General features: G+C 45.1%; 1 protein-coding gene across 2 annotated transcripts; it reads right to left on the reverse strand.

Annotated features, from left to right (window-relative positions):
- Nucleotides 1-10,405: 10,405 nt before the first annotated feature.
- KDM4A (lysine demethylase 4A) lies at nucleotides 10,406-25,011 on the reverse strand. 2 transcript variants are annotated; one of them, XM_073643632.1, is made up of 22 exons: nucleotides 24,896-25,011; nucleotides 23,281-23,454; nucleotides 22,642-22,817; nucleotides 20,350-20,464; nucleotides 19,998-20,191; nucleotides 19,863-19,912; nucleotides 19,516-19,619; nucleotides 19,272-19,409; nucleotides 18,939-19,120; nucleotides 17,921-18,096; nucleotides 16,972-17,264; nucleotides 16,691-16,811; nucleotides 16,419-16,600; nucleotides 15,548-15,740; nucleotides 15,096-15,172; nucleotides 14,940-14,995; nucleotides 14,661-14,769; nucleotides 14,326-14,511; nucleotides 13,518-13,685; nucleotides 12,632-12,751; nucleotides 12,415-12,507; nucleotides 10,406-12,144 (listed from the first exon to the last, which is right to left on the reverse strand). In XM_073643632.1, exons 2-22 carry the CDS (start codon nucleotides 23,416-23,418, stop codon nucleotides 12,004-12,006), a joined length of 3,012 nt encoding a protein of 1,003 aa, XP_073499733.1. In that variant the 5' UTR covers nucleotides 23,419-23,454; nucleotides 24,896-25,011; the 3' UTR covers nucleotides 10,406-12,003. The 2 variants fall into 2 exon arrangements, with proteins under 2 accessions (XP_073499733.1, XP_073499732.1); XM_073643631.1 differs by having other exon boundaries at nucleotides 24,727-24,976.
- Between the last annotated feature and the right edge of the window lie 1,119 nt (nucleotides 25,012-26,130).

A 26,130-nucleotide genomic window follows, 5' to 3' on the forward strand; every position in this document is an offset into this window, starting at 1 on the left:
TTGGGTATCCAAGCTGGACACTTGGAATGAACTCGCTCTGTACGACTTGGAGGTCCTGGCCTGCCCTGCCGCTAGCGTGTTATCGGAGCGTGTTTTTAGTGCCGCTGGGGGAATTATAACTGATAAGCGCACTCGCCTGTCAACTGACAATGCTGACAAGCTGACCCTTATCAAAATGAACAAGGGCTGGATTGGGCCAGACTTCTCATCACCACCAAATGACAGCAGAGTAACATAAAGTCAAATCCACTGTGTTATTTCGGGAGGTGTATTCACATGCACCGCTTCACACCCACACCTGGGTATACGCTTCCTCGTTTCGGCTGTTTTATCTTCTTCTCCTTATCCTCAGCCTCCACCACCACTATACCACCAGGGTGCCAGCATTGCAAGTTCCTCCGTCCTTATTTTTGGCAGCTTTTGCTTGGAAAGCGTAAGCAAATACTATGGGAGACCCACTCCCCAATAATGGGACTTATGTTTGTAATATGCTGTACTGCATGGCTCTTGTAAGGGGCATTGCAAGTTGCTTCGTCCTAATTTTTGGCAGCTTTTGCTTGCAAGGCATAAGCAAATACTATGGGAGACCCACTCCCCAATAATGGGACTTATGTTTGTAATATGCTGTACTGCATGGCTCTTGTAAGGGGCATTGCAAGTTGCTTCGTCCTATTTTTTGGCAGCTTTTGCTTGCAACGCATAAGCAAATACTATGGGAGACCCACTCCCCAATAATGGGACTTATGTTTGTAATATGCTGTACTGCATGGCTCTTGTAAGGGGCATTGCAAGTTGCTCCGTCCTAATTTTTGGCAGCTTTTGCTTGCAAGGCATAAGCAAATACTATGGGACACCCACTCCCCAATAATGGGACTTATGTTTGTAATATGCTGTACTGCATGTGACGTGCCCCCTGGGCCATGTGTACACGTGTGTGGGATACCCGGTGCCGGGTCTCTGGGGTCTGTAGTCTCCGTGGCGGTGACCCGGTCCCGTGGCTCAGGCTGGTCAAACCAGTGGCAGTCTTTCTTAGGTTTTGAGGTTAATTGTCCGACTGCGCCACCCGTGGATTGCGGTCAGGGAGTACCACCGCTGCGAGGCAGACCGCTGAGGCTGGTGTTGTGTGCGCAGCAGAGAATGGGATAACTCCCCACGGGAGGAGTATAGCCTCAGAGTGTGGATGATGGGGGTGATGGTGCACGAGCGCAGCAGGAACGACTCAGTCTTTGCAGTGCAGTTCAGGGTCTTTACTGATGATTATAAGGTAGACCCTCCCGGGAGTACTGGCTAGCATAAGAGGCCTGGTCAGTCTGTGAGCAAGCAGGAGTTCCCCTGGCCAGGTGGAGTTGTAGGCCTCCCCGTCTGTCTGCACTCTTCCTGGCTACCTTGCTGTAAGCGGGTAGAAGTAGGCCACGTCCCTGAGTGTACCGTGTAGTGCTCACCCGTATGGCTGGTGACTTGGGGCCTTCTGTTAGCCTCCGCTCCACGACGGCGGTGCTGGTCCCTTGCTTGTGACTGAGCCTCCGGGCTTCTATGGCCAGAGGACCTGAAATCCCCTGCCGGCTGGTTTCTGCTGCTGGATATATAAGTCCTCACAGCCTCGGACTCCTGTGTCCGGTTCCTATTGTCTTCTGCCAGGGCGAGCTCTGCTCAGCTTCCAGCCCCTGGTCTTTAGCTCCTAGCTCCTACAGAGCTCCTTGCTGTTACTTTCCCTTGCTCTCACTCTGACTCTGACTGTTCTCTGTTCTCTGACTCACTCAACCCCGCCCCAGATCCAGTTTATAAGGGCAGAATTCTCCCCTCCCAGGACTGGGGCAGGAGAATGTTGCATGTTTAAGGGATCCTGACCAGGAAACCTCCCACTTGCTCTCCGACGTAATATCTCTATTACTGTGGTGACCAGACCCCTGGGGTGCCACACATGGCTCTTGTAAGGGGCATTGCAGTTCCTCATAATTTTTGGAAAGCCTTCCATTCACTGCTTAGGCCAACAGTGCACAGGAGACCCAGTTGCTATAAATGGAAAAAAAGGTTTAGTTAACGCCCTCTGACCTCCATGTCATTTCCAAGGGGCATTGGAGTGCCTCAAAATTTTTGGTAGGCATTGCACTCACTGTATGCCCTATAACTGTGTAGCTGAACTGCTCCTTTTGTTACAGAAACATATCCTACAAGACATGTGTGGTTGACTGGCCTGATATTGATGTGAATGGTCCCTGTTCCTCCTGCTCTTTCTCCTTTGCCACTACCTCATCCATCATTTATCACCTGAAGCTTTGTTTTAACGGGAGTCATAGAACTTGGATAGTAGCAGGAAAACATCCAGCAATCCTCGGAGGAGGTAGGATATGCGCCAAAACGCTGACCACCTCAGGCCTAGCCGCTACTACATACATGCGCTTGCATTACAACAAAACAAAGCAGATGCTAACTTCTATCATCCTTATCATGCTCCTCACCTTGGCACTCTCAACTCCCCTGATGGAGAAGCCAGGGCCCACCGGAGGAGTCTGATAGTCCGGTGGGCTCGGCCAATGCTGCCCTAAAGCAGGCCAGGCTAAGAAAAGTGTGGGAAAGGTTACCGGGACAAATAGGGGTGGCTGGGGACCGAGTATGGACACCCGGCCACCCCATGGAGGCTGGGGAGCAAGCGGGGACACACGGCCACCAGGCGGCTGGGGACTGAGTATGGATACCAGGCCGCCGACACAGCTTGGCGTGGTGGCCAGATTCCGCCTCCACATGCCTAAAAGGCCCAATTTAAAGTGCAAGCAAGCAAGCAGTATGGTATTGCAGCCTGGGGGTGGGTGGGTGGCAGGCTGCATACTTGTGCTTGCATTGCAAGGAATGGGAGAGGTACAATTGAACACTGCCCTGGGACAAGGACTTGAATGGGGATAGCTGCAAGTCTGCAACGACAGGTGCAAGGTGGGAGGCATCTTTGCATGTACCATGAACAGGGGTTTGGCATGCACACACTACAGCGGAATAGGCTCTCCTTCCCACTAAATGCACTGGGGAGGGCACAGGTAATGTTTTGGTATACGCGCTTAATCTTATGTATAAGGCACACCAGGACAAATAGGGGCGGCTGGGGACTGAGTATGGATACCTCGCTGCCGAAGCAGCCATGAGGTAGTGGCCAGCTTCGGCCTCCTCCAAACTAAAAGGCCCCATTTCAAGTGCAAGCTAGCAGTATGGAATTGCAGTCTGGGGGTGGGTGGGTGGCAGGCTGCACACTTACACTTGCATTAAAAGAAAACATAGCAGATGCTAACTTCTGTCATCATCATCATGCTCCTCACCTTGGCACTCTCAACTCCATCGATGGAGAAGTCAGGGCCCACCGGAGGAGTCTGGTTCTCTGGTGGGCTCGTCCAATGCTGCCTAAAGCAGGCCGGGCTAAGAAAAGTGTGTGGGGGGATGTTCCAAGGAGAAATGGGGGCGGCTGGGGACCGTTTATGGACACCCGGCTGCCCCAAGGCGGCTGGGGACCGTGTGTGGACACCCGGCCGCGGGGCGGCTGGGGACTGAGTATGGACACCCGGCCGCCGGGCGGCTGGGGACTGAGTATGGATTCCAGGCCGCCAACCCAGCCATGACGTGGTGGCCAGATTCCGCCTCCACATGCCTAAAAGGCCAAATTTCAAGTTCAAGCAAGCAAGCAGTATGGTATTGCAGCCTGGGGGTGGGTGGGTGGCAGGCTGCATACTTGCGCTTGTATTGCAAGGAATGGGGGAGGTACAATTGAACACTGCCCTGGGACTAGAACTTGCATGGGGATAGTTGCAAGTCTGCATCTTCTGATGCGGCAAGGATCACTTCTGATGGGCACACTTTTAGACAGTGACCTGAGAGTCAGAGATGCTTCCAGGGGTCTTCCCCATGCTGTTCCCATGTCTTTTCAGCACTTTATGCATGTGTAACACAGCACATGGCCAGATAAGGTTGTAAAATGTTAAAATGACATTTCCCGGTGAATGCATTTGTCATAGTTGAAAGCAATACAAAAGTACAAAAACGCATAAAAAATGCTACTTGTGAACATAGCCCAAGGTGTGGAGGAGTATTTTTGTTTTTGGTCATTTATTTTAACTTATACACAAGTCTTTTCCCTGGAAAGGATGTTCCTTAACATATTTCACAGGAAAAAAGTTTCACTTTCGTTTTTGAACGTTTTATTGTGAGCCCGTAAAAGTGGCTTAATACCTCTGACCACGTTGTTGACAGCAGTGACCTGGGGGTCAGAAATGCTTCCTGGGGCGATCCCCATGCTGTCCCCATGTCATTTGAGCACTGTCACTATCGTTTTGGGCACTTGTTAGGCTTTTAAAAGACTGCCAGGGGTTCCACCGCAAAAATGCTCGAGTCTCCCATAGACTAACATTGGGCTCGTTGCTCGGGTCGAGCACCCGAGTATCACGCCGAGCTCGGCCCGAGCTTCGAGCACCCGAGCATTTTAGTGCTCGCTCAACACTAATAGCTACACAGAAATTCTAGGCTCAGCCGAGTACTCCTTTGTTTCCTATGAGAGCATGCATCTCCAGGGAAAATAAAGGGATCGGCCTCTGAAATTCATCAGGCCAGATCCTTATGTACCCAGACATCATATGTTGTGGGAGAGCCAGTAGGTCCCTGTACACATTAGACTGTCGGCTGATTGCACTTACTTAGACAAATGTGTATGGGGGCTTTAGGATGGTGATAGATTTTTATCCATCCGCAAGTCAGATTTAGGGAAATGTAGTCTGATGTCTCTGGTGGTCCTACACATGGGAATAACAGATTTTACTATATTGAGCTAGATCCCCCTATCCACAGGTTAGGTGACAACTTCTAGATTGGTGGGTTCCAATTGTTGAGACCCCCTTTGATTGCTAAAACGTGGCTCTGACTGCTGCTAAATTCATTTTCTATGGGACTGCAGGAGAAAGTTGAGCAATGTACTTTTAACCAGGGCTGTGGAGTCGGAGTCTGTATAAAGTGGACCGACTGAGTCCTAAAATATATAATAAATTGGGTACAGTAGTTCAATGCAGAATGTGTTGAATATTTTTTCATAGGAATTTGGGAAAGTTATGAAATGTCCTATAAATGGCTGTTCTATTCCTGATCTAAGGCTACATTCACACACAGGGTTTTTGCTGCGATTTTTGAGGATACGTTTTTCAGCTGCAAAAGCAGATCAGCTTTTAAAAAAACCGAATCACCTGAAAGGTTTTTGAGCTCATAGATAATGTTTTCAATAGCAAAAGCTGATTAGAAAAACGCCGCACAAACTGACATGCTCATTCTTTGTGAGGATCCGTTTTTGAGCCCAAAAACGGATCCTCACAAAACGATGTGTCTGAATGTCATATCTTGAAACCCATTGACTTTGCTGGGATGCCCAGAGTCACTGCATTTTACTGCAAAAAACGGATCCGCAAAAACGCTGTGTGTGAATCATGGCCGTAGCCAGTGACGGGCAGATATGTTTAAAAGACAGCTCATACAGCTTGTTGTGAAGAACGGTGTACCATTATCATTATTTGCACGACCAGCTTTTACAGCTCTTAATGGAGAAATGGCGTGCAAACTTGGTGTTTCTCTGGAAAGAGAAAGTATTAGAAAATTAGTGATTGAAGAAGCCCTTAAACAAAAGGAAGATCTTAAAAAGACTCTCAAAAGACGCATCATGTTTCTTCAAATGGATGCCTGCACACGTCACAGAGTGAACTATTTTGCCATCAATGTTCGATATGTTTGTGACAACAAAGAAATTGTTACCAAGACACTGTCAGTAAAAGATACTAAAGCTCATCACAGCAGCCAGCTTCTCCAGGCCTTAGTGGAAAAAGTTCTGCAAGATTACAAACTCAAAAAAGAACAGGTTCTTGCTATTGTAACGGACAATGCTTCAATCATGATAAGTACAATGACACTGATGAATGAGAGCAATGAACAACAGCTAGAAGAAAGTTTAGGATTCAGTATGTTTGAGATGGAAGGCCACAGTGCTGTTCATGTAACTGAGGAACAAACAGATTTAACAACAGAAGAACAGCAAAATTATACTTTAGAAATAGATGATCTTGTTGAAGCTGCTTCACACCTCTCTCCTATTCATCACATGCGCTGTGTTGTGCACACGCTGCAGCTGGCAATAAGAGATAGTCTGCAAGAGGGACATGCTGGAAATCTGATTGGAAAAGTGAGGAAATTGGTTATTGCCGCCAGAACCCCTAAAATTGTTCCATCTTGAAGAGACGTGCTGGGAAAGGGGCAATTGTCGATGGGGCAGCACTTATTTAATGATTGAGCGATTGCTTGAACTAAAACCCTTTCTTATAGATATGGCGAACCCTCAGGTAACCCTAAATGAAGGTCAATGGACACAGGTGGCTGAACTGAAGGAATTGCTTAATCACCCATTTACCGTGACTAAAAAATTACAAGCTGAGGATTTAACTCCTGGTATTTTCATAAGGGAGTGGAAGAACTTGCTATTTTGCCTGTCCCAAAGAGGAGGTTTAATCGCAGATGGCATTTCTGCTTCAATGAAACGGAGAGAGACACAGCTATTGGAAAATAAAATTTTTCTGGCATCTGTTTATGTGGACCCAAGTCATCGTATACTGCTTGATGATCAACAGCTTACTAAAGGAAAAGAAGCTCCGACTGAGGTAGCAGTTAGGATGAGTGGCCTACAGGAGGACCACCAGGTGCAAGAGGACTTGGGTCCTGACAGCGCTACTGCTGCCATATCTTCATCCTCATCAGATGAGGAGTTTGACTTTGACAAGTATTTGGATGACATGGAGCAGGCAAAGCGTTACTGCAAGGAAAAAGATTTCACTCCGTCTCCTATAGCAAGCAGATTGACTATATTTCAGCAAAATGTTTCACTTGCTCTCAAAGAAATCTAAAAATTCAACCGTTCATCAAAACTGACTGTGCATGAGGCAATTCCTTTATAACCAGAAATTGTTAGAGATGTTGCCCATGTGGTTACGGCTTTATATATATATATATATATATCGATATTACATAGTGTATTACATATTTACAATTTATTACAGTTTTTTATGTTCTAAAGTTGTATTCTGATAAATATATATTATGTTCTATCTAAATATCTTGATTATTGTATCATAAAAATGATTAAATGTCTGACGTTCACATTGTACTACAATACATTTTTCACTTAAATATAAGCAATATTTGTGGGAGTCGGAGTCGGTGTAAGGGAAATTGAGGAGTCGGAGTCGCAGGTTTGGCTTACTGACTCCACAGCCCTGCTTTTAACTTTTACTCTATATGGAGAAAGCAGAGGAGAAATTGTAGTGCTGATAAACTCAGAAGGGGGGGGGGGGTAACATAAGTGCCCCATTCTGCCAATCTATTGGGGTCTCAGCAGTCGGACCCTTACCAATCTAGACGTTATAAAAAAAGTTGCAAATAATGTCTCTGGAACAAACAGATGAAAGAACACTTACAAAAAGTGAAAATGTTAAAGTTATTTGGCGCAAAAATAAAACTTGTCAAAAACACAGGTACAAATGCCATAATGAATCATGTCGTATTAGGGATCAAAAACTGGTTAAGAAAAAAAAAATAAAAAAAGAGTGTATCACAATCTGTGTTTAGTTATGAGAAAATAATTCAGGTGACGCTTTTATTCTCTTGAAGGATGTGTTCACAAATAGTATATTTGCTGCGAAAAATGTTTGACTGAAAATGAGTTTGACACTTCGGAGTCAGATTGTTTTGGCAGCAAGCGCATGGGTTTCTCTAAACACTCACAGCAATTTCTGCAAAAAATCTGCAATGTCTGAATATGTTGTGATGGAAAATAATGGCTTAACAAAATAAGTGCTGCCTCCCCCCAATGTTCAGAGTTATCGGGTCTCACGTGGTGATGACCCACAAAAAGGAAAGCCAACGTGACCAATTCTTCTGGGGCATTGGTATTGAAAATAGCACACAAATTGGATACCCTCCTGCAGTGAATAGTCTACCATTCTGTTGGACCACAAACAGTTAAAAGTAAAATGAATATTGATGAAAAAAAAAAAAATATTTATCTATCAAACGTCATTATTTGCAGAATATTCCTGCTATTGCTAAAGTGGCTGCATCAGCAACATGTGGCGACTGTTAGGATTATTCTGCCATCTAGTGGTGAAATATCAGACTAGATGTTACATCTATCGAGGAGTAAGAAACTTTACGCATCTGTGTAAAGTACAATGGAAAATATACATATATAGTAGGAATAAAATTAAATATTTGGATTTCTGCCCTGGATTGTGCAGTAGTACAAGTGCGGACAGAGGACAAGTGTCATCACACACAATGTATAATGTATATATCATGTAAGGGGAGCTCATTAACATAACACTGGATTGTCCTGAACCTTCACAGGAATATTCATGTCACTTCTTGCCGTCTAAAACTATCGGGTTGATTAAAACCTCACAGTATGATTCTGTGGGTGGAAAAGCAGTGAGGACGACACAAGGAACATAGGCCGTCTCTGTGCAGCGACCTGTATCTGTGCCAAGTCTATAAAATCCCATCAGCGGAGAGAGAGTAGTCATTGTCCGCTCCCGTCACCAATGCCAGCTTCTTAAAGGGGCACTTGAAAGACGCTCCATTTATGAATTAGCTGTAGTATGCTGCTGCAGAACATCTTAGGTTACGTTCATATTTGTACGTCTACAAACATGTGCCATACATCAAACTACGTCTATATGAATTTTAAAGAATATGTTTTCATTTTTTTTAAAAGGTTAAAATGTAGGGGGAACTTTTTATGTTTATATATACGCTGCTCAAAAAAATAAAGGGAACACTTATCACAATGTAACTCCAAGTCAATAACACGTCTGTGAAATCTACCTGTCCAGTTATGAAGCAACACTGATTGTGAGTTTCTCCTGCTGTTGTGCAAATGGAACAGACAACTGGTAGAAATGATAGGCAATTAGCCAGATACCCCCTATAAAGGAGCGGTTCTGCAGGTGGGGACCACAGACCATTTCTCTGTTCTCATCCTTTTTGGCTGTTGTTTTGGTCACTTTTTCATTTTGCCATTGCTCTCACCCCTAGAGGTACAGTAGCATGAGGCGGTGTCTACAGTACAACCCACAGAAGTTGCTCAGGTAGTGCAGTTCATCCAGGATGGCACATCAATGCGAGCTGTGGCAAGAAGGGTAGCTGTGTCTGTCAGCACAGTGTCCAGAGCATGGAGCAGATACCAGGAGATGTGGAGGGGGCCGTAGGAGGGCAACAACCCAGCAGCAGGACCGCTACCTCTGCCTTTGTGCAAGGAGGAACAGAAGGAGCACTGCCAGAGCCCTGCAAAATGACCTCCAGCAGGCCACAAATGTGCATGTGCTGCTGCCACCACCATGCTTGACTGTAGGGATGGTATTCTTGGGGTCGTATGCAGTGCCATCCAGTCTCCAAACGTCACGTGTGTGGTTGGCACCAAAGATCTTGATCTCATCAGACCATAGAACCTTGAACCAGTCTGTCTCAGAGTCCTCCCAGTGATCATGAGCAAACTGTAGACGAGCCTTGACATGACGCTTTGAAAGTAAAGGTACCATACAGGCTCGTCTGGAACGGAGACCATTGCGGTGGAGTACGTTACTTATGGTATTGACTGAAACCAATGTCCCCACTGCCATGAGATCTTCCCGGAGCTCCTTCCTTGTTGTCCTTGGGTTAGCCTTGACTCTTCGGACAAGCCTGGCCTCGGCACGGGAGGACACTTTCAAAGGCTGTCCAGGCCGTGGAAGGCTAACAGTAGTTCCATAAGCCTTCCACTTACAGATGATGCTCCCAACAGTGGAGACAGGTAGGCCCAACTCCTTGGAAAGGGTTTTGTACCCCTTGCCAGCCTTGTGACCCTCCACGATCTTGTCTCTGATGGCCTTGGAATGCTCCTTTGTCTTTCCCATGTTGACCATGTCTGAGTGCTGATCTACAGTACAAATGTCACAATGCCAAGTTAATTCCGCATGTGTCAACCAGCTAAATCTGCAGGGGGTTGAATACTACTTGTAGGCACTGTATATATATCTCTTCAAAAAATATATATGGAGGAGGAGATAGACCAATCTTTTTTTTTTGGGGGGGGGGGGGGGTGAGCTGGCAGAAAAAAGGATCATTATTTATTTTGGGGTAGCAGAAAAAGAATGAAGGAAGATAGATTTAGATCTCTCTCTTCCTTCATATTAACAATTGAATAACGCTGGTCTTGATGAATCGGACCCAAAGTGAACCACGTTTTCACAAACATCCCATGTCCGGACACAGCAATGTAAAGTAAGGAGGTCGGCCTTAGAGAGTAATATATATATTTTTTTATTATTTAAATACCACATATAGTCAAATAATATCCAGACACAATAGCTGCACGCCACACAAGTTTATTGCTAAAATTAATGCTCTACTTTGCTGTATAATTTAATTTTAGTTTAAAAAGAAATTAAATTTTTTTGTGATTTTTTATTTTTTTTGTTAACAGGGATCAATGCCGCAGAAGACAGCACAAGGGTAGCAAGCGATCGCCGTTATACACCAAGAAAGGGCTAAGAGTCCAGAGATTCCTTGTCAGAGACGTCTACTCCATGCCGGCGACTTCCAGACGTTCTCCCTCTTCTGTGCAAGACGGTAATGCGCGAGCTTATAAGTTTAACTTGCAACCTTCCTATATGGTCACTACAGGACTAGCCACATAAAAAAAGAGGTCTGGCTACAGCCGATTCCCAGGGGGACTAGGTAGCTATTCTTACAAAACATTTCTTTATAAATAAGCTTCTTTTTAAATTAGCGACCGGAAGCAGAGTCACTTTTTCTCCCCCTCATCGTGTTTACTGATATTTTAACATAAAACTCCATATTTTTTTGTTTTAAAATACTGTTGAGAAGTGTGAAGAAGTATCCCATGACGAGGATTATACCCAGAGATGAGTTTCCAGATATATGCACGTATGTTCTTAAAAAAAAAAAAAAAAAAAAAAGGATGAAGAACAAAAAGGGGCTGCATTAAATAATAAATATGGGTACGAAATCTTGCTTTAACCCTAGATTTTGGGAGAGATGATTACAGATACAATCTCTACCTTCAGACTGGCTGAAAAATGTGGGGTCTGTAGAGGGGTGAAAAAAATAAAAGTTAGAGGCCCCCCCCCCTCCAATCTCTGGGTGGGCCCCAATGGGGTTGCAATGGGATGTCTGTACGTACAAGATTCTGAAAATAACTTCCTGCATCTGTCAGAACAGCGGCCGCACGTTCACTACTGACAGCAACTCAGGTTTTGATAATTTCAGAACAGACATTTAGCTGTAAGATGAGAGGTAGACGCTCAGTGGGTCAGAAAAGGCCATGTAACCCTTCCGTAATATTGTAACCGTAGCTCAAAATCCCCCCAGACGGCAGTTTCCCTTCATCAGTGAAAACCTAGTTCTTTTCCTGTGAAGTCAAGTCCACAGTCTCCGGCTTTAAATATATATATTAAAAAAAAAAAACAACAAGTCCAGCTTCCTAATGCAAAAATGTATCAAAACAAAGGATGAATCAGGAAGAGGGATACAATGTGACAGCGGAGTCACCGAACAGGGTCAGGCTTTTCATAGAAAGTCACTTAATTTGGGCTCCAAATGGGTGGGGGGGGGAATGGAGTTAGGGGTAGCGGGATGAAGAGGGGATTGTGTCTCTAAGAATAGAGACTTCTGGTAACACTTTTCTGGGTGCACGACCTGACAATTCCCCTGCAGGCTTCAGGAGATCTTGTGGATCCCAATGAAGGGCACCGTGTAACCAATTCATCCATTATGTCTTGCAAAGTTTCAATTGATAAACCATATTCCAAAGTGAAAACAGTACAGAAGACAAAGTCCAACGTGAACGAGACAGTTGGCCAGGGGGATGGGGTGTTTTTTATTTGTACTGCCCTTTTATTCCAGTATGGCGGATTAAGGGGTAAAGGCAGCTTGGGCTGGGAAGCCTCACTCCATGATGGTTCCATACAGATCTGGTTCAATGTAGTCCTCCCGATACCTGGAGTTGATGACTCGCTGTCGTTTCACTTCTGGCGTCACATCCTTTTCTGCAAAGATTTCTGTAAAACGCATGTCGGACGCCACGGACTGCGGGGAAATGATAAAATGTAGATTAGTAATGGGATCAGAGCCAACACGATGCAAGTGATTCTTCTCTGAGCTCGTTAAGGAAACCTCTACCCACAACACTAAGTCTTTACTAAGTACCATCTGACCAAAACGAGGTTGTCCTGCTGAAGAGTCACCTTTACACTAAAGGTCAATGCGGTGGGAATATTATACAAGGAATCTGGATTTACGGCACAATGATTAGCCCACAATGAGTAAGAGTGGATTTTGTAAAAGACATGTACTGACCAGACGAGTCTTAACTTTCTTTGGTAACTCTTCGTCAAGTGTATACACATCGTCTCTTTTTGCAGCAACGTGAGAGCCGTCTTCAAATTCAATCTTAAAAAAAAAAAAGTTAAAAACTGTAAAATTTTCCTACAATGTATCCAGAAAACTCAAATCATAGAAAGAAAAGCCGGCCGCAAAGAAAATGTTGTTTTCTACCAGGCCCCTCTGCACTCACCTGATACATCTGAATGGTGTGCGATGCGACAAACTTTGCACCATAGACGAGTCCGTCCGTCCAATGGACCTGCACAGTTTCCCCTCCAGGTGGTGGGCCCAGCTTAAGGCAGTCGCGGCTCTGTCGGAGATTAAAAGAGGGAAAAAAAAATAAAATAAATTAAAAAAAAAAAAAATTGTAAAATTGAGTAGCATGGAGGTTACATCAGCCATTAACAAATAGGAAGTGGACAATTCTAAAAAGAATTAAACATAAGAACATCACAAGGACCGCAGGATGGAAACACAAAAATAGGACACAGGAAGAGGCTTTTCCAGTCACATAGGGAGAGAATTTGTGCGTGGTCACGAGCAGCGTGAAGATCGAGGGTCGGACGCCTAAACGCGCGTCGGGACCTGGTGCCATTCCAGCAGGAGATGAATTCAGGGTCGATATTTAGTATTTACCACCTTACTTTTATACATTTACTGACTGAAGTTTAAAGACATATGGATACACATATTGTCTTGTTATAGTCATGCTGCTACTCCTTTATGAATTATGTAGTTTTATTATTTGACGCATGGTGCTTATTATATATAAAAATGTCATTTGTATTTATATATCAATTACCACTTATATTTATAGATTGCACTATGCACTTTATATTGGACTAGCTTTTGAACAGATATCTATTTGTTTTATATCTCCTGCTGTTTGTCGCCCCCTTGTGAGCATTCATTGGTATTTAACCTTATATTATTTGAGAATTAATAAAGATTTATATCTATTTTTCAACAAAGTGTTTTTTTGTTTTTTTTTTAAATCTTTTGTGGTTATGCTTATGTGAATTGGCTATTATTCCAGCCCTTTATAGCACAGCCTCCCCCACTCCAACAATACTCACCACAATGTCCTCTGGATAAAGATTGTCACTGAAGGAGCCATCGTCGAAATTGACCTCATAAAAAGTCTCCTTCGTCAACTTGATCACCTCACATTGATAGTAGCGGCCATTCTTGTGCTTGCCGATCACAAGTTGCCCCGCCACGATGTCTTGACGCGAGTCTTTGCCCTGAAGGTAGATGAAGTACCAAGTCAGTCATAGCATAGACACTAGACAGCAATAATACAGTATAACAGATACCACACCCATGTCCGGGTCCCCAGTTATAGCAGAGCTCTTTTTTTTTTTTTTTTTTTCTTTTTTAAAAGAGGTTGTACACCTCTAGGACCTCCACCTATCCCAAGAACTGGGCGTGAAGCATTGATCGATCATGCACACTGCTGCTCCATTCATTTTCATGGGAGTGCCGAAGCCCAGCCGAGCACTGGGCTGGCCATCTCTGGTGGTCTCATTAAAAAAACAAATGGAGCAACAGTGAGCATGATCAACCTCCGCTCCATTCACATCCCTAGAACCGGGGCCAAGTGGGGGTCCAAGTGATCAAAAAATTATTCCTTATCCCATTAATAGGGAAAGTCTTCCAGGCTTCGTACAATCCCTTTAAGAAAGTTAATAATTATACCCAAGGAAGACAACGAAGTAAAATGGGCATACCACCCCCCCCCCCCTCCCCCGGTGCATTAGCTAACGCTATATTATATTATATTATATAATATATATTATATATATATATATATATATATATATAATATACATACACAAATATTTGTGTGCAAAGCAGACTAGGGGGACACAATGTATAAGTTACCTCATTTTGGGACGGTTTGTGTCTGAAGCAAGTTATAAACACCACGAACGGCCAGTCGTCAGGCTGCATCATCACTCCAGCAGCTTGGGCGCAGCTGGCATGGAATGAGGTGGGGCATCGCCCGTGAGAGCACTGGACACAGCAGCCGGCCACCCTCTTTCTCCTCTTCTTGCAGAAAGCGCATTTCTACATAGGACAAAATCAGATCACTTAAGATCAGAGCATTGTTCTGGACCACGTACTTTATAAAAAAAAAAAAAAAAAAAAAAAAAGCAAAGCAAAGCAAACAAAGCCTTCAATCAAATGCCAGAATAATGGCCCTAATGGAAACTTACCAGTCTGAACCTCATCAAGGGGATTTTGCTGATGTCTACCGGACGCCTTTCAGCAATATTCACAAATTTGGCTTCTGCCACCGCCACGGCACACATCACATGCACCCAACTAGCGTCAAGGAAAAAAAACAAAAAACAACAACCAGATCAGTATTAAACGAGAACGACTTAATAGCATACAGATATCCATCACCCGGATAATTTTCCAATGTGTCCTACTGGTCACACGAAGCAGAAGCAAAAGCCTGAGTGAATTGGTAAAATGAGATTGAAACATACCGGTTATCATTGGCTTTCTGTAAGGCTCCGCCACGTAGAGAACAGAGGCAGCAATCCTAAGAGAGACCAAAAGCCGTAAGATAAAACCTTAAGAAAATCACAAGCATCACAGATTAAAGAGGACCAAGGTCCACCGCACAGGGCGAGTCGACTTACCTCGGACATGGCATTTTCTTCACACCTGGAACATACCCAGCCTTCTGTCGCTTTATCTTTAGCGACTCCATAGCAACCTAATTAAATAAAATAATGGTTACACCTCGCAGACCTGACACCAATAACTGTGTGAGACGCCCCAAACAATAAGCAGTCTGTATAAAGCAACAAGAACGCGCAGGAGATTACCCGACTAATTAGGGTCTAACTCCCCCCCCCCCCCCCCTCCTCCATGTGGTTCTCTAAGGCAGACCCCTGTAATTTTGCCTTCAGCGGCAGTGGAGTGGTCACATTAGGACATAACAGAACAGCAATATCACACTACTTAGACCAAGTGATCGAGTGTCCGCTCCTGTCCCAGCATTGCACTGATCTAGGATGTTACCATGATCCCTGTTTTGGCCATAACAGATTGGTATGTACATGAATACAGGCGTCAGAGTGGCACTTACTGGCGTGAACGCACACGTTGCAGTTTTTACAGGTTATGAGCAGACTGGTCCCGTTATCCTCCAGGTACGGCACAGACAGGTTGAGCTCAGAGTGGCTGCTGGTGGTGGTGAAGCACATCTCTGGGATAAGTGGCTTAGTCTTGAGGTGGAATCCGATGGGGGTCTCAGTCTTGTTCGGTTCTGAGCGCTCAGACTTGTGGATGAAAGAAACGCGTTAAATTGACAGTTTTCAACATATTGTATTAATACCACAACTAAAAGCCCCCGTACGCATCAGACTAAGGTTGGCCAAAACCATCGATATTGGCGGGTTTGGAGAACAGTAATGTGTATGTGGACGCCGGCTACTGATGGCTGGGGGAGAGGTTTGATTACAGATCAGACTGTCGATCACATTTTTTCTCACAGCCGACATGTCAGCACGCGGCTTTCTGATAGAGAACACTAGTGCACTTGGCCGAGCGAGCGCCCCTGTATGGGAGAGTCGGCTAAGATGGTGAAAGTATCCTTCATCCGACAGCCATCAAATGTGTATTGCAGGGTTTCGTTTATTGAGTGACCAAGTCAAAGCTCTTCATTAAACACAAAAAAAAAAAACAGATACAGAACGATGAAGGCCTAAGTGGACTGAGCAATCTAGTATAGATCACTCACTTTGGCCCGCCTGTGTAAACAAGCAGCTAAACGACCACCAATCTGGAAAAGTATACCGATCAGCGGTTGTTTTGTGCCACTAGTCGATCCATGTAAAAGGACCTTTAAACTACTTGCAACCGTTACTTATTGTATTTATTCTGTAAACTAATTACCAAAAGAAAAAACATTTACTCATGACAGATAAGTCTGCGCCCATCTTCTGTCATTTACCCACCTGATAGTGAGTCTGGAAAAGCAAGCAGATGGAGCAGTGTGGAGACACTCGAGACATAGCCAGATTGTATTCTTGCTCCACCTGAAAATTTGGGGGTTTGTTCTTCCAGAGCTGAGCGAGGGGTTTGGCCCAAGTCTCAGTCTCCTCAAATTCTTCATCCATAATCATTTGCTCCGGCTGGTCTAGATTACAAAAAAACGAATAGAAAGAGCGAGTGAAGCAGCTGCGGCATTAAATTGTTGCTCATATTGGACAAGTATTCAGACACATACCATCTTCACTGCCACTATCCTTCATCACCAGAGGGTGGTAACGGGGAAGCTTGGAGAGAGGCTGTCGGCGGCTCTTGGCATTGAAATTCTCCTGAAGGGAGTCCAGGTGCTTCCCTGCCACCTGCACATTGAAGGATACCCTTTTACTATGAGACCATGGCACCCTACATTCTGCAGGGAGGTGTCTGTACCCAGTAACCATGACAAATTATCTAAACACAATCAAATGCTTCCACTTCTTACTAAGTGGCTATGCAGACCTTCCCATGACGTCCACGTACCTCTTTCAGTGCCTGCTCTGTAAAGCTGCCCATAGCACTGGTTTTCTTCCACATGGCGCTTTTACTCTGCCCTTTGGCATAGCTGTGCATGCTGCGAGACTTCTTCGGGCAAGATCCATGCGGCGCATCAGAGTCTGTATCTGATGAACTCGAGCTGTCTTGAGAGGATGAAAACAAAGAGGAGCTCTCTGCGCTGGTGGAAGGACTCCCGGGATTAGAGATGGGGGTTGTTGTTCCTGACGTGGCATAACTTTCAACATTTTTTAATGTTTCAAACTGCTGTCCAGAAGACCCTAAAATCAGAAAGAAGTAGGAATTCACACATCTTTGCAAAACATTGACACATGTATGAAAGAACTATTCTATATACACTCCCCACACCAGTAGGAATTTCCAGTTCAATGCAAATAACCAGTTGAAAAATATATAGACAGAATTCTAGGTGACAGAAGGTAAGAGCTTCACCTGTTATTAGAGGAGTGAATCCATTTGCAGAACCCTGGTCCAGGTTAATATTTCATGGACGCTGGATGGAGCCTTACAAACTGCTTCCTACCTGCTGGTATCTTTGGATTAGGGGCCTGGAATTATGTCACGCCAGTTAATGAATAGAGCAGGCGGGGGTGCCGACATGCAAGAGGCAGTTTGCAGGGCTCCCATCCAGCAGCCATAGAATAGTGACCTGGCCATTGGACCACGATCCTATGAATTTATTCGCTCATCTCTACCCGCTAGTCACCAACAATGTAAGTGCCACCTAAACAAGACCATATATATATAGTAGGAAACTATAGGGAGTAACTATAGATGCAGTGGAAAGCACAACTAATTCACCAGCAAAAACTGTTTTGTCTGATACATTGTCCTTCCTACAAAAAGCGCTGTATTTATAGCAAATTTCTCTTTTTTTCGGTTTGCAATTTATCACAGGTTCAGCATAGGCCATTACCTGCTTCAGTGTCATCTTCCAGGCCATCTGCCACTTTTGGTTCTTCAGCAGTGGGGGCCTCTACATCACACTGGTCCGGACATAGTTCATCCTTAAATTCTTTGCTTTGGCTCACCTCCTTTGGAACCTCCAGACAAACCCGATGGCGCTTGGTTCCTATGCGTTGTTTGGTCACACTGAAGGGAAAAAAAAAAAGTTAAGCAAGTTTGTAAAGTCAACTACAGTGGCCATCCAACCGCTGCCAACTTGTTTTTACAGTAAAGCGCCATCACATTATTGAAATGAATGGAACAATTAATTTTTTTTTTGGTCTATGGAAGATCTCCACATTTCAGCAGGCAGTTAAAAGAGGGGTGGATGGTCTTCTACTGCACAATCCAAATGTAATAAATCCGAGCCTCAAATTAAAATAAGACCATGCCTATTCACTGCCTGCAGCAGCGCCATTCTAGTGATGTTGTCAGCGTCACTGTTCCTGGTGGTGCCATTATATTGTTGTGTCACGACACCGCCGGGAACAGCTCCAGGAGGAGGATGTACATGATCTTTATTTTAATTCGAGCCCTGAACTGTTTTTCCAATACTTTAATGTTGCGATAGAACTGGTAAAGGGATTACGTTTTTTTAAATAGAAAAAGGTAAAAATGCTTGATTGCACCATTTAAAAAAACAAAAACACAGCTTTCCTTTAAAGAGGGTTTTGCCCAAAGTAAAAACGTATGTCTTATCAGGAAAATAGGCCAAACATTTCTGATTAAGGAGGGATGCCCATTCACTCAGAGAAGAAAGTCCCTGTGTGTATTTGCAGAGAGGAGGCCAATAAGCCATAGGAATTCTCAATGAGAAACAGATTAAAAAAGTTAACTTTTGGGGACAAAAAATAATAATATGTACATATAAGACATCTGTAGTATGTAACAGACTTGTCATGCCGGCTCACCATCAAACAGCCTTGTTAATTTCGGATCACTACCTGATCTTTGCTTGAAAACAGCAGATGAGCTTATTGTTAACAGACCTTTTCTTTTGATCTGCGTCGGCTTGTTGATCATCAACAAATTCAGCCGCTTCTGGGGTGGGCAGTGAGTGGTCAATGGCATTGAAGTCCTTTCCGGCCTTCCAGAGTTTATATCTCTCAGGTTGGAACTTGTGCACAAAGACATCCATGGAGATTTTCACCATGTCCTTCCTGCAGGAACACTGCAAACACAATGCCGATAATCAGCATTATTAGAACATGTTATGCAGCACTGTGATGGTCACATTATAGTACAAGGGCTCATGGTGCGAGTCAATACCTGGCGACACATTTAAATCTACATTTTAGGCGACACTTATTTTGCATACGCACCAGAACTGCCTGCTTTCCGTACTCAATCCATCTTAAAGTTGCAAAATTGGTTGATTCTGCACAGTTGAAGCCATGGTTGAACCCAGCATGGTAAGCATAAGGGAAAGTGATCATGAACTCTCCGGCTTCTTGCGTGATCTAAAGGAAAAACATGGAAATCATGAAGAAAGACAAGAAATGAAAAACAGACGCTGGACGATCCTCCTCGCTAATATTTAGCACACAGATTAGGTAATCCTCCCACCTTATCGAAGGGGATGCCATACTTTTTGAGGATAAATGGAGAGATGACAGTCATCTTATGGCGGAGGAAGGCTTCACAGTTCTGAGCGCTTCCAGGGAAGAATCCTGCATCACAAAAACACAGGGAGATCAATGAAGTTAGCAGCGAGTGCAGACCCATGGCCTCCAATCACAGAATTACCCACTAGATCTCCCCAGACATGTGTTCCAGTGTTAGTATTTGAGCCTCTGGAAAAGAAAGGACCTCTGTATTAAAACACCTGGTCCCCTCAAGACCTGAATGATCCCTGTAATTCCAGCATTGGGCTCCAATCTCATTATAGACTGGCAGATTATTCCTGTACTCACCTTTGGCCAGCCGCTCAAGCCGTTTGCCGTGTTCTGGTGGAATGGCGTACCTGGGAAGAGATAATGGATGAAGTATATATACAGACACCTGACGCTTATTTGTCTCGCAGGGTTAGCAGTGCTCGCAATACTCACCATGACTTTGGCTCCCCGAAGTGCAGGTAATTGATGCTGTACAGGTCCATGTCCTCTGTGTGCCACGCAAATGAGGTTTTCCACATGCCGAAATACAGATATGGAGTGTTGACGCCTTCGATGGTGATGCCGCTCTCCCTTTCCACCACGTCCAAGATGGTGTTCAGATGGCCGATATTCCATTCAGTCACATGCTGGGGGCACAAAACCAATATTAATGGAGAAGTCTACAATGCCATTCTGAACCTTTACCTCTCAGCAGCCCCCCATTACATTATATGCCCCCCTTTCGATTTTTAACAGTATTGCCCCTCATAGTGTCTCTCCCATCAGATATGGAAGCATTCATTACCTTGTCATACAGGGATCCATTCACATCTGCCCCATAAATTGGTGCATTAAAGGTCAAGTTCTTCCAATACTTGCGCTCCAGATCTTCAAAATCAGCATAACGAGGAGTACAATATCTGCAGAAACAAGCAGGAATATAAGAATAAGGAAAACAAGAGTCAAGTGATTACAGACAAGAATTCCAACCCAGGATAACAGATAAACAAGATATAGTATATACAATGTACTAAGCAGAATAGTAAGTGCAGCTCTGGAGTAGAATACAGAATGTAACTCAAGATCAGTAATGTACACAGTGACTCCACCAGCAGAATAGTGAGTGCAGCTCTGGAGAATACAAGACCACTGTTCCAGAGTTACAGGCTATAAGCAGGGCTGTGGAGTCAGTAAGCCAAACCTCCAACTCCTCAATTTCCATGCCTCCGACTCACTCATACACGGCTCATGTATAAGTGATAAATTTACTGTAGCACAGATTCATCTCAGCTAAAAGTCTAGACCCTTAGATCAGGAATAGGACATTTCATAACTTTCCCAAATTCTTATAAAAAACATATTCCTCACAAACTGCACTTAACTACTGTACCCAATTTATTATATATTTTAGGAGTTGGAGTCGGTCCATTTTATAACGACTCCAACTCCACAGCCCTGGCTATAAGTACACTGCTCAAAAAAATAAAGTGAACACTCAAATAACACATCCCAGATCTGAATGAATGAAATACTCATTGAATACTTTGTTCTGTACAAAGTTGATTGTGCTGACAACAAAATCACACAAAAATCATCAATGGAAATCAAATTTGTTAACCAATGGAGGCCTGGATTTGGACTCACCCCCAAAATTAAAGTGGAAAAACACACTACAGGCTGATCCAACTTTGATGTAATGTCGAGGCTCAGTATTGTGTGTGGCCTCCACGTGCCTGTATGGCCTCCCTACAATGCCTGGGCATTCTCCTGATGAGGTTGCGGATGGTCTCCTGTGGGATCTCCTTCCAGACCAGGACTAAAGCATCCGCCAACTCCTGGACAGTCTGTGGTGCAACGTGATGTTGGTGGATGGAGCGAGACATGATGTCCCAGATGTGCTCAATCAGATTCAGGTCCGGGGAACGGGCGGGCCAGTCCATAGCTTCAATGCCTTCATCTTGCAGGAACTGCTGACACACTCCAGCCACATGAGGTCTGGCATTGTCCTGCATTAGGAGGAACCCAGGGCCAACCACACCAGCATATGGTCTCACAAGGGGTCTGAGGATCTCATCTCGGTACCTAATGGCATTCAGGCTACCTCTGGCGAGCACATGGAGGACGGTGCAGCCCTCCAAAGAAATGCCACCCCACACCATTACTGACCCACTGCCAAACCGGTCATGCTGAAGGGTGTTGCAGGCATCAGATCACTCTCCACGGCGTCTCCAGACTCTGTCACATGTGCTCAGTGTGAACCTGCTTTCATCTGTGAAGAGCACAGGGCGCCAGTGGCGACTTTGCCAATCCTGGTGTTCTGTGGAAAATGCCAAGCGTCCTGCACAGTGTTGGGCAGTGAGCACAAACCCCATCTGTGGACGGTGGGCCCTCATACCACCCTCATGGAGTCGGTTTCTAACAGTTTGTGCAGACACATGCACAGTTGTGGCCTGCTGGAGGTCATTTTGCAGGGCTCTGGCAGTGCGCCTCCTGTTCCTCCTTGCACAAAGGCGGAGGTAGCGGTCCTGCTGCTGCCCCCTCCACATCTCCTGGTGTACTGGCCTGTCTCCTGGTAGCAACTCCAGCCTCTGGACACTACGCTGACAGACACAGCAAACCTTCTTGCCACAGCTCGCATCGATGTGCCATCCTGGATGAGCAACACTACCTGATCAACTTCTGTGGGTTGTAGAGTCCATCTCATGCTACCACGAGTGTGAAAGCACAACCAACATTCAAAAATGACCAAAACATCAGCCAAAAAGCATTGATACTGAGATGTGGTCTGTGGTCCCCACCTGCAGAACCACCCCTCTTTTGAGGGTGTCTTGATAATTGCCAATAATTTCCATCTATTGTCTATTCCATTTGCACAACAGCATGTGAAATTGATTGTCAATCAGTGTTGCTTCCTAAGAGGACAGTCTGATTTCACAGAAGTTTGATTTACTTGGAGTTAAATTCTGTTGTTTAAGTGTTCCCTTTATTTTTTTGAGCAGTGTACATAGCGACTCTACAGGCCACAAAGTGCCGGTTGTAACTCAGGGTCCGTAATGTATATGAACAGTGATATAGGTAACTACTCCTGGCCACTTACTTGTCACTATTTGCGATCCTCCTGAAATCTTTGACAGTCATCGGTTTCTTCTGTATGTTGTATTGTGTGAAGAGTCCTGACTGCCCAGTGACCACCTGCTGAATGGGTGCTGGGATCACCAGGTCATCAAGGTCATCGTAACAAACCCGAGGCTTCCACTCCTTAGGAGGTACCACCTAAAATAGAAGTTACAAGTAACTGCAGCTGTCAAAATACTCCTGGTTTGCTTCACAGACAGAGCAGGAGCCCAGTACACAGAAGTCACCCGCAGGGTAATGTTTACTTTCTAGGCGTTAAAGTCTTCATTTTTTTTATTTTAACCATCACTAGTCATTAACATAAGCTGCAGCATCTGAGACAGAAGGTGGGTGTCATGAAATGCATAGGCTGCTAATCAGCTCCCTATGCTTTACACTGCAGCCCAGCTACATTAGGACAGTTACGATCAGTAACTCCAGTTCAGCTGCAATATCAACCATTTCTTAGTTTGTCTGAAATCTATCATCCGTATAATCCAAAAATTAGGATATGGCTCTATCCCTACCCAGGCTTTGTACTGCAGGACACTTCAAGTCTAGGCACAAGCTCATGAGAAAGTCAGGGCAGGAAGAGAAGAACTACAAGACAGCTTCTCCTTACCTTGGCCAAGCCTGCACGGTGGGCTCCTTGCGATTCAATATACGCTATGTACCGCCTAAAGTCGCGGAATTCCTCCATTGTTGGGTAGAAGGTGATGATTCTAGAGCCGGGATTCGGGCTGTCGTATTCGCCCGCCATTTTGTTGGCGAATTATGCCCAGTAGGCTATTCAAGGCTGAGGAGCAAATAAAAACATTAGTATAAGACAAAAAAAAATGTAATGACAGCCATTTCTGCAATAAGCTTCATATAATGTTAAAAAATAAAAAAGTGTAACATTTTCCTTTTAGCCCCCGTAGGGGACTTGATACTGTAATAGTGTTGTCTATTGTATGCTGCAATATTATAGTATCAAGTTCCCTACAGGGGCTGCAGGAAAAAAGGAGAAAAAAAATTTCAGATTTTGCTAATTGTCCAAACAAATAAAATAATATTTATCACATACGGTGAATGCAGAATTGAAACAAAAAATAACATTTTACTACAATAAACTAGAGAGTGGCAGTTCTATGGTCACGTCATCATCCCTTAAAGTTTATGGTTAAGTGCACACAGTGTGTTTTTTGGTGCGTTTTTCAGCGCGGAAATGGGCCAAAAACGCATTGCATTCCTTATACCATGACTTCCTATGAGATTTTGCAAGTTCTGTGCACATGGTCAGGAATTTTCCAATAAAAACTTCTGCACCCACAAATAAATAATAAATAAAAATACTGCAATACAAGTCTTCATAAAATGCTATGGACAAAGAGAAAGTTATGGCCATCAGAAAAGTCCCCAAAAACAGTGACACAAACCCCATGCAGTTAACCGCACTGACCGATAGCACAACGTCACCAGGACGCTGATCACAAAGTGAACGTTACACGCCACCTCCCCCTAAAAATGGAGATTTGGGTGTTCCCCCCGATTTTTCAGTTTTCGGTGCCGTGAATGAAGCCATGCAGAATTCCACCCCATCCACTTACAGCTCTGGCAACAGGAAGATGAAAACAAAGTTGTGTCTCTAAGAAGAGGAGGAGGAGAGAATAAAGAGCAATAACTATTCGCCCAGTCCAACCTGGGCCGTGCCCTCCTGAGCCTCCACAGACCCTCACTGACAGGAGGAGCACTAGGATATATGTCTATCCCGGGGACTACATCTCTCAGCACGCCGCTTCCCCAGGATTGGCTGATGAGGCCTGAGTTCCAGCCACTCCCGAGAGGTCTAAAACGGTGATTGACATCAAGTCTCCGGAAGTGACGTCAGAAGGAGGCGGGCTATAAACGTTTTCCTAGAATCTGATTGGCTAAAGAGCTGTGGACCGGAAACCAAGAACAGGGAAACGTGCGCAGCTCTCCTATTGGCTGAGACCGGGATCAATCTGTCGGGTTCTCCGGGAGTTCTCGCCCGGTGATCTGCGATAACACTACTGAGGGGGGAAGTGGTAGAAGCGCCCGTACTGACCTGAGGGGGGCGCGTCGCCTGACGACGCAGATCCAGACTTGATGATATTTCTTTCTCCCCTCTAAGCCCTTAATAGAGCAAGCGAGTGAGCAGGGGAGGCCCCGATGTGTCCCCCGGTGCTGATCTCGGCCAGTTGCTCGGTGTTTCTCATAGATATTAGCAGAATTACCCGGAGCTGCTGCCTCCGTCGTCTTTCGTTTTCTCCCTACTGCGCTTGCGCACTGCTCTCAAAGCTAGCCGAAAGCAGGCGACCAATGGGCCAACACAGAAGTCCTCTTCTGAGGTGAGGGGGCTGCTGATTGGCTGTGACGCACGAACGGTTAGATCCTATCGTCCAATCACAGGAGGACGGAGTGTTCCAGCGGCCCAATCACGCACCGGAGGGTGTGGTTAAGACAGGCTGTGGCGAGCGGTCTGCGGCTGTTATTGTGTCTGCGCTCGAATGTGATACAATGGAGGCGACACGACGAAGTGTGAGGAAAAGCAATGAGAGGGGCGGAGTGCGGGTGTGACACGTCTGTGTGCACGGTGACGGGTGTGCGGGTTCCCTCACAGGACACTCCTGCCCGTTATCCCTCCTGCGTCATTTATCCCGGTCACGAGCGCTGACGCAGTCTTTTTGCGCGGGGTTTTTGGGCACTTAACAATTTTAAAATTTTCTGAGGTAAAGTGGGCGTGGTCAGAGGCTTTATTAATAACGGTCAGTGGTGTCTGCTGCAGAGATAGCGAATATGGTGGGATATTCCCTGGCCATGTACACGGACGCCACTGACTCCCCTGAGGCTACACTGGCCCTCCAGAAACCCCCTGGCATAATTTGTTCTAAAAAAAACCTGTAATCACCCTTTGCTCTCCCTCACCGGGTGCTTGCGTCACGTAGACGGCACTGCAGCCAATTGCTAGGCTCAGCGCCTCTATGGAATACTGAGCTCACTGATTGTCTGCAGTGCTGGTGACAAGACGTCAGCGCTGCAGGCAATAACTCATCAGGAGCAGCGATGGACCTGGGGAGGGTGAACAAAGAGTCGCTCCACACATCCTGTCCTGCTGATATGATCGCATACTTACCTGCAGTGTAAAGTATGGAGGGGACTCGCTGTCTTTCTTTGGCCTACAGTCTGTTGAGCTGTTGCCCTTCTGCCTCTGCATACAGATAGATGGGGCGGCTACAGGCTGGTATTTTTAGGCTAGGAAGGGCCCCATAACCATGGACCTTCCCAGCCTGATAATAGCTCAGCTCACAGCTCTCTGCTTTACCTTTGCTGGTTACCAAAAATGGGGGGTGACCCCACATACTTTTAATTTATTATGTTAATACATGTACAATAAGCTACACACGCAAGGCACTAATTATATATCTCACGTATACAGTGGGGAAAATAAGCATTTGATTCACTGCCGATT

Source organism: Phyllobates terribilis, unplaced genomic scaffold (genome assembly GCF_046119375.1).
Source record: "Phyllobates terribilis strain yellow unplaced genomic scaffold, ASM4611937v1 Scaffold_8__6_contigs__length_399053987, whole genome shotgun sequence".
In the NCBI taxonomy this organism is placed as follows: Eukaryota; Metazoa; Chordata; class Amphibia; order Anura; family Dendrobatidae; genus Phyllobates; species Phyllobates terribilis.

Coding starts and splice junctions, on each gene's coding strand:
- KDM4A (XM_073643632.1), bottom strand. CDS start 23,418: ATGGCGGGCGAATACGACAGCCCGAATCCCGGCTCTAGAATCATCACC. Junction 12,752..13,517: donor TTTATCCAGAGGACATTGTG/GTGAGTATTGTT, acceptor AATCTCCGACAG/AGCCGCGACTGCCTTAAGCT. Junction 12,145..12,414: donor AGAAAGTTAAGACTCGTCTG/GTCAGTACATGT, acceptor ATTTCCCCGCAG/TCCGTGGCGTCCGACATGCG.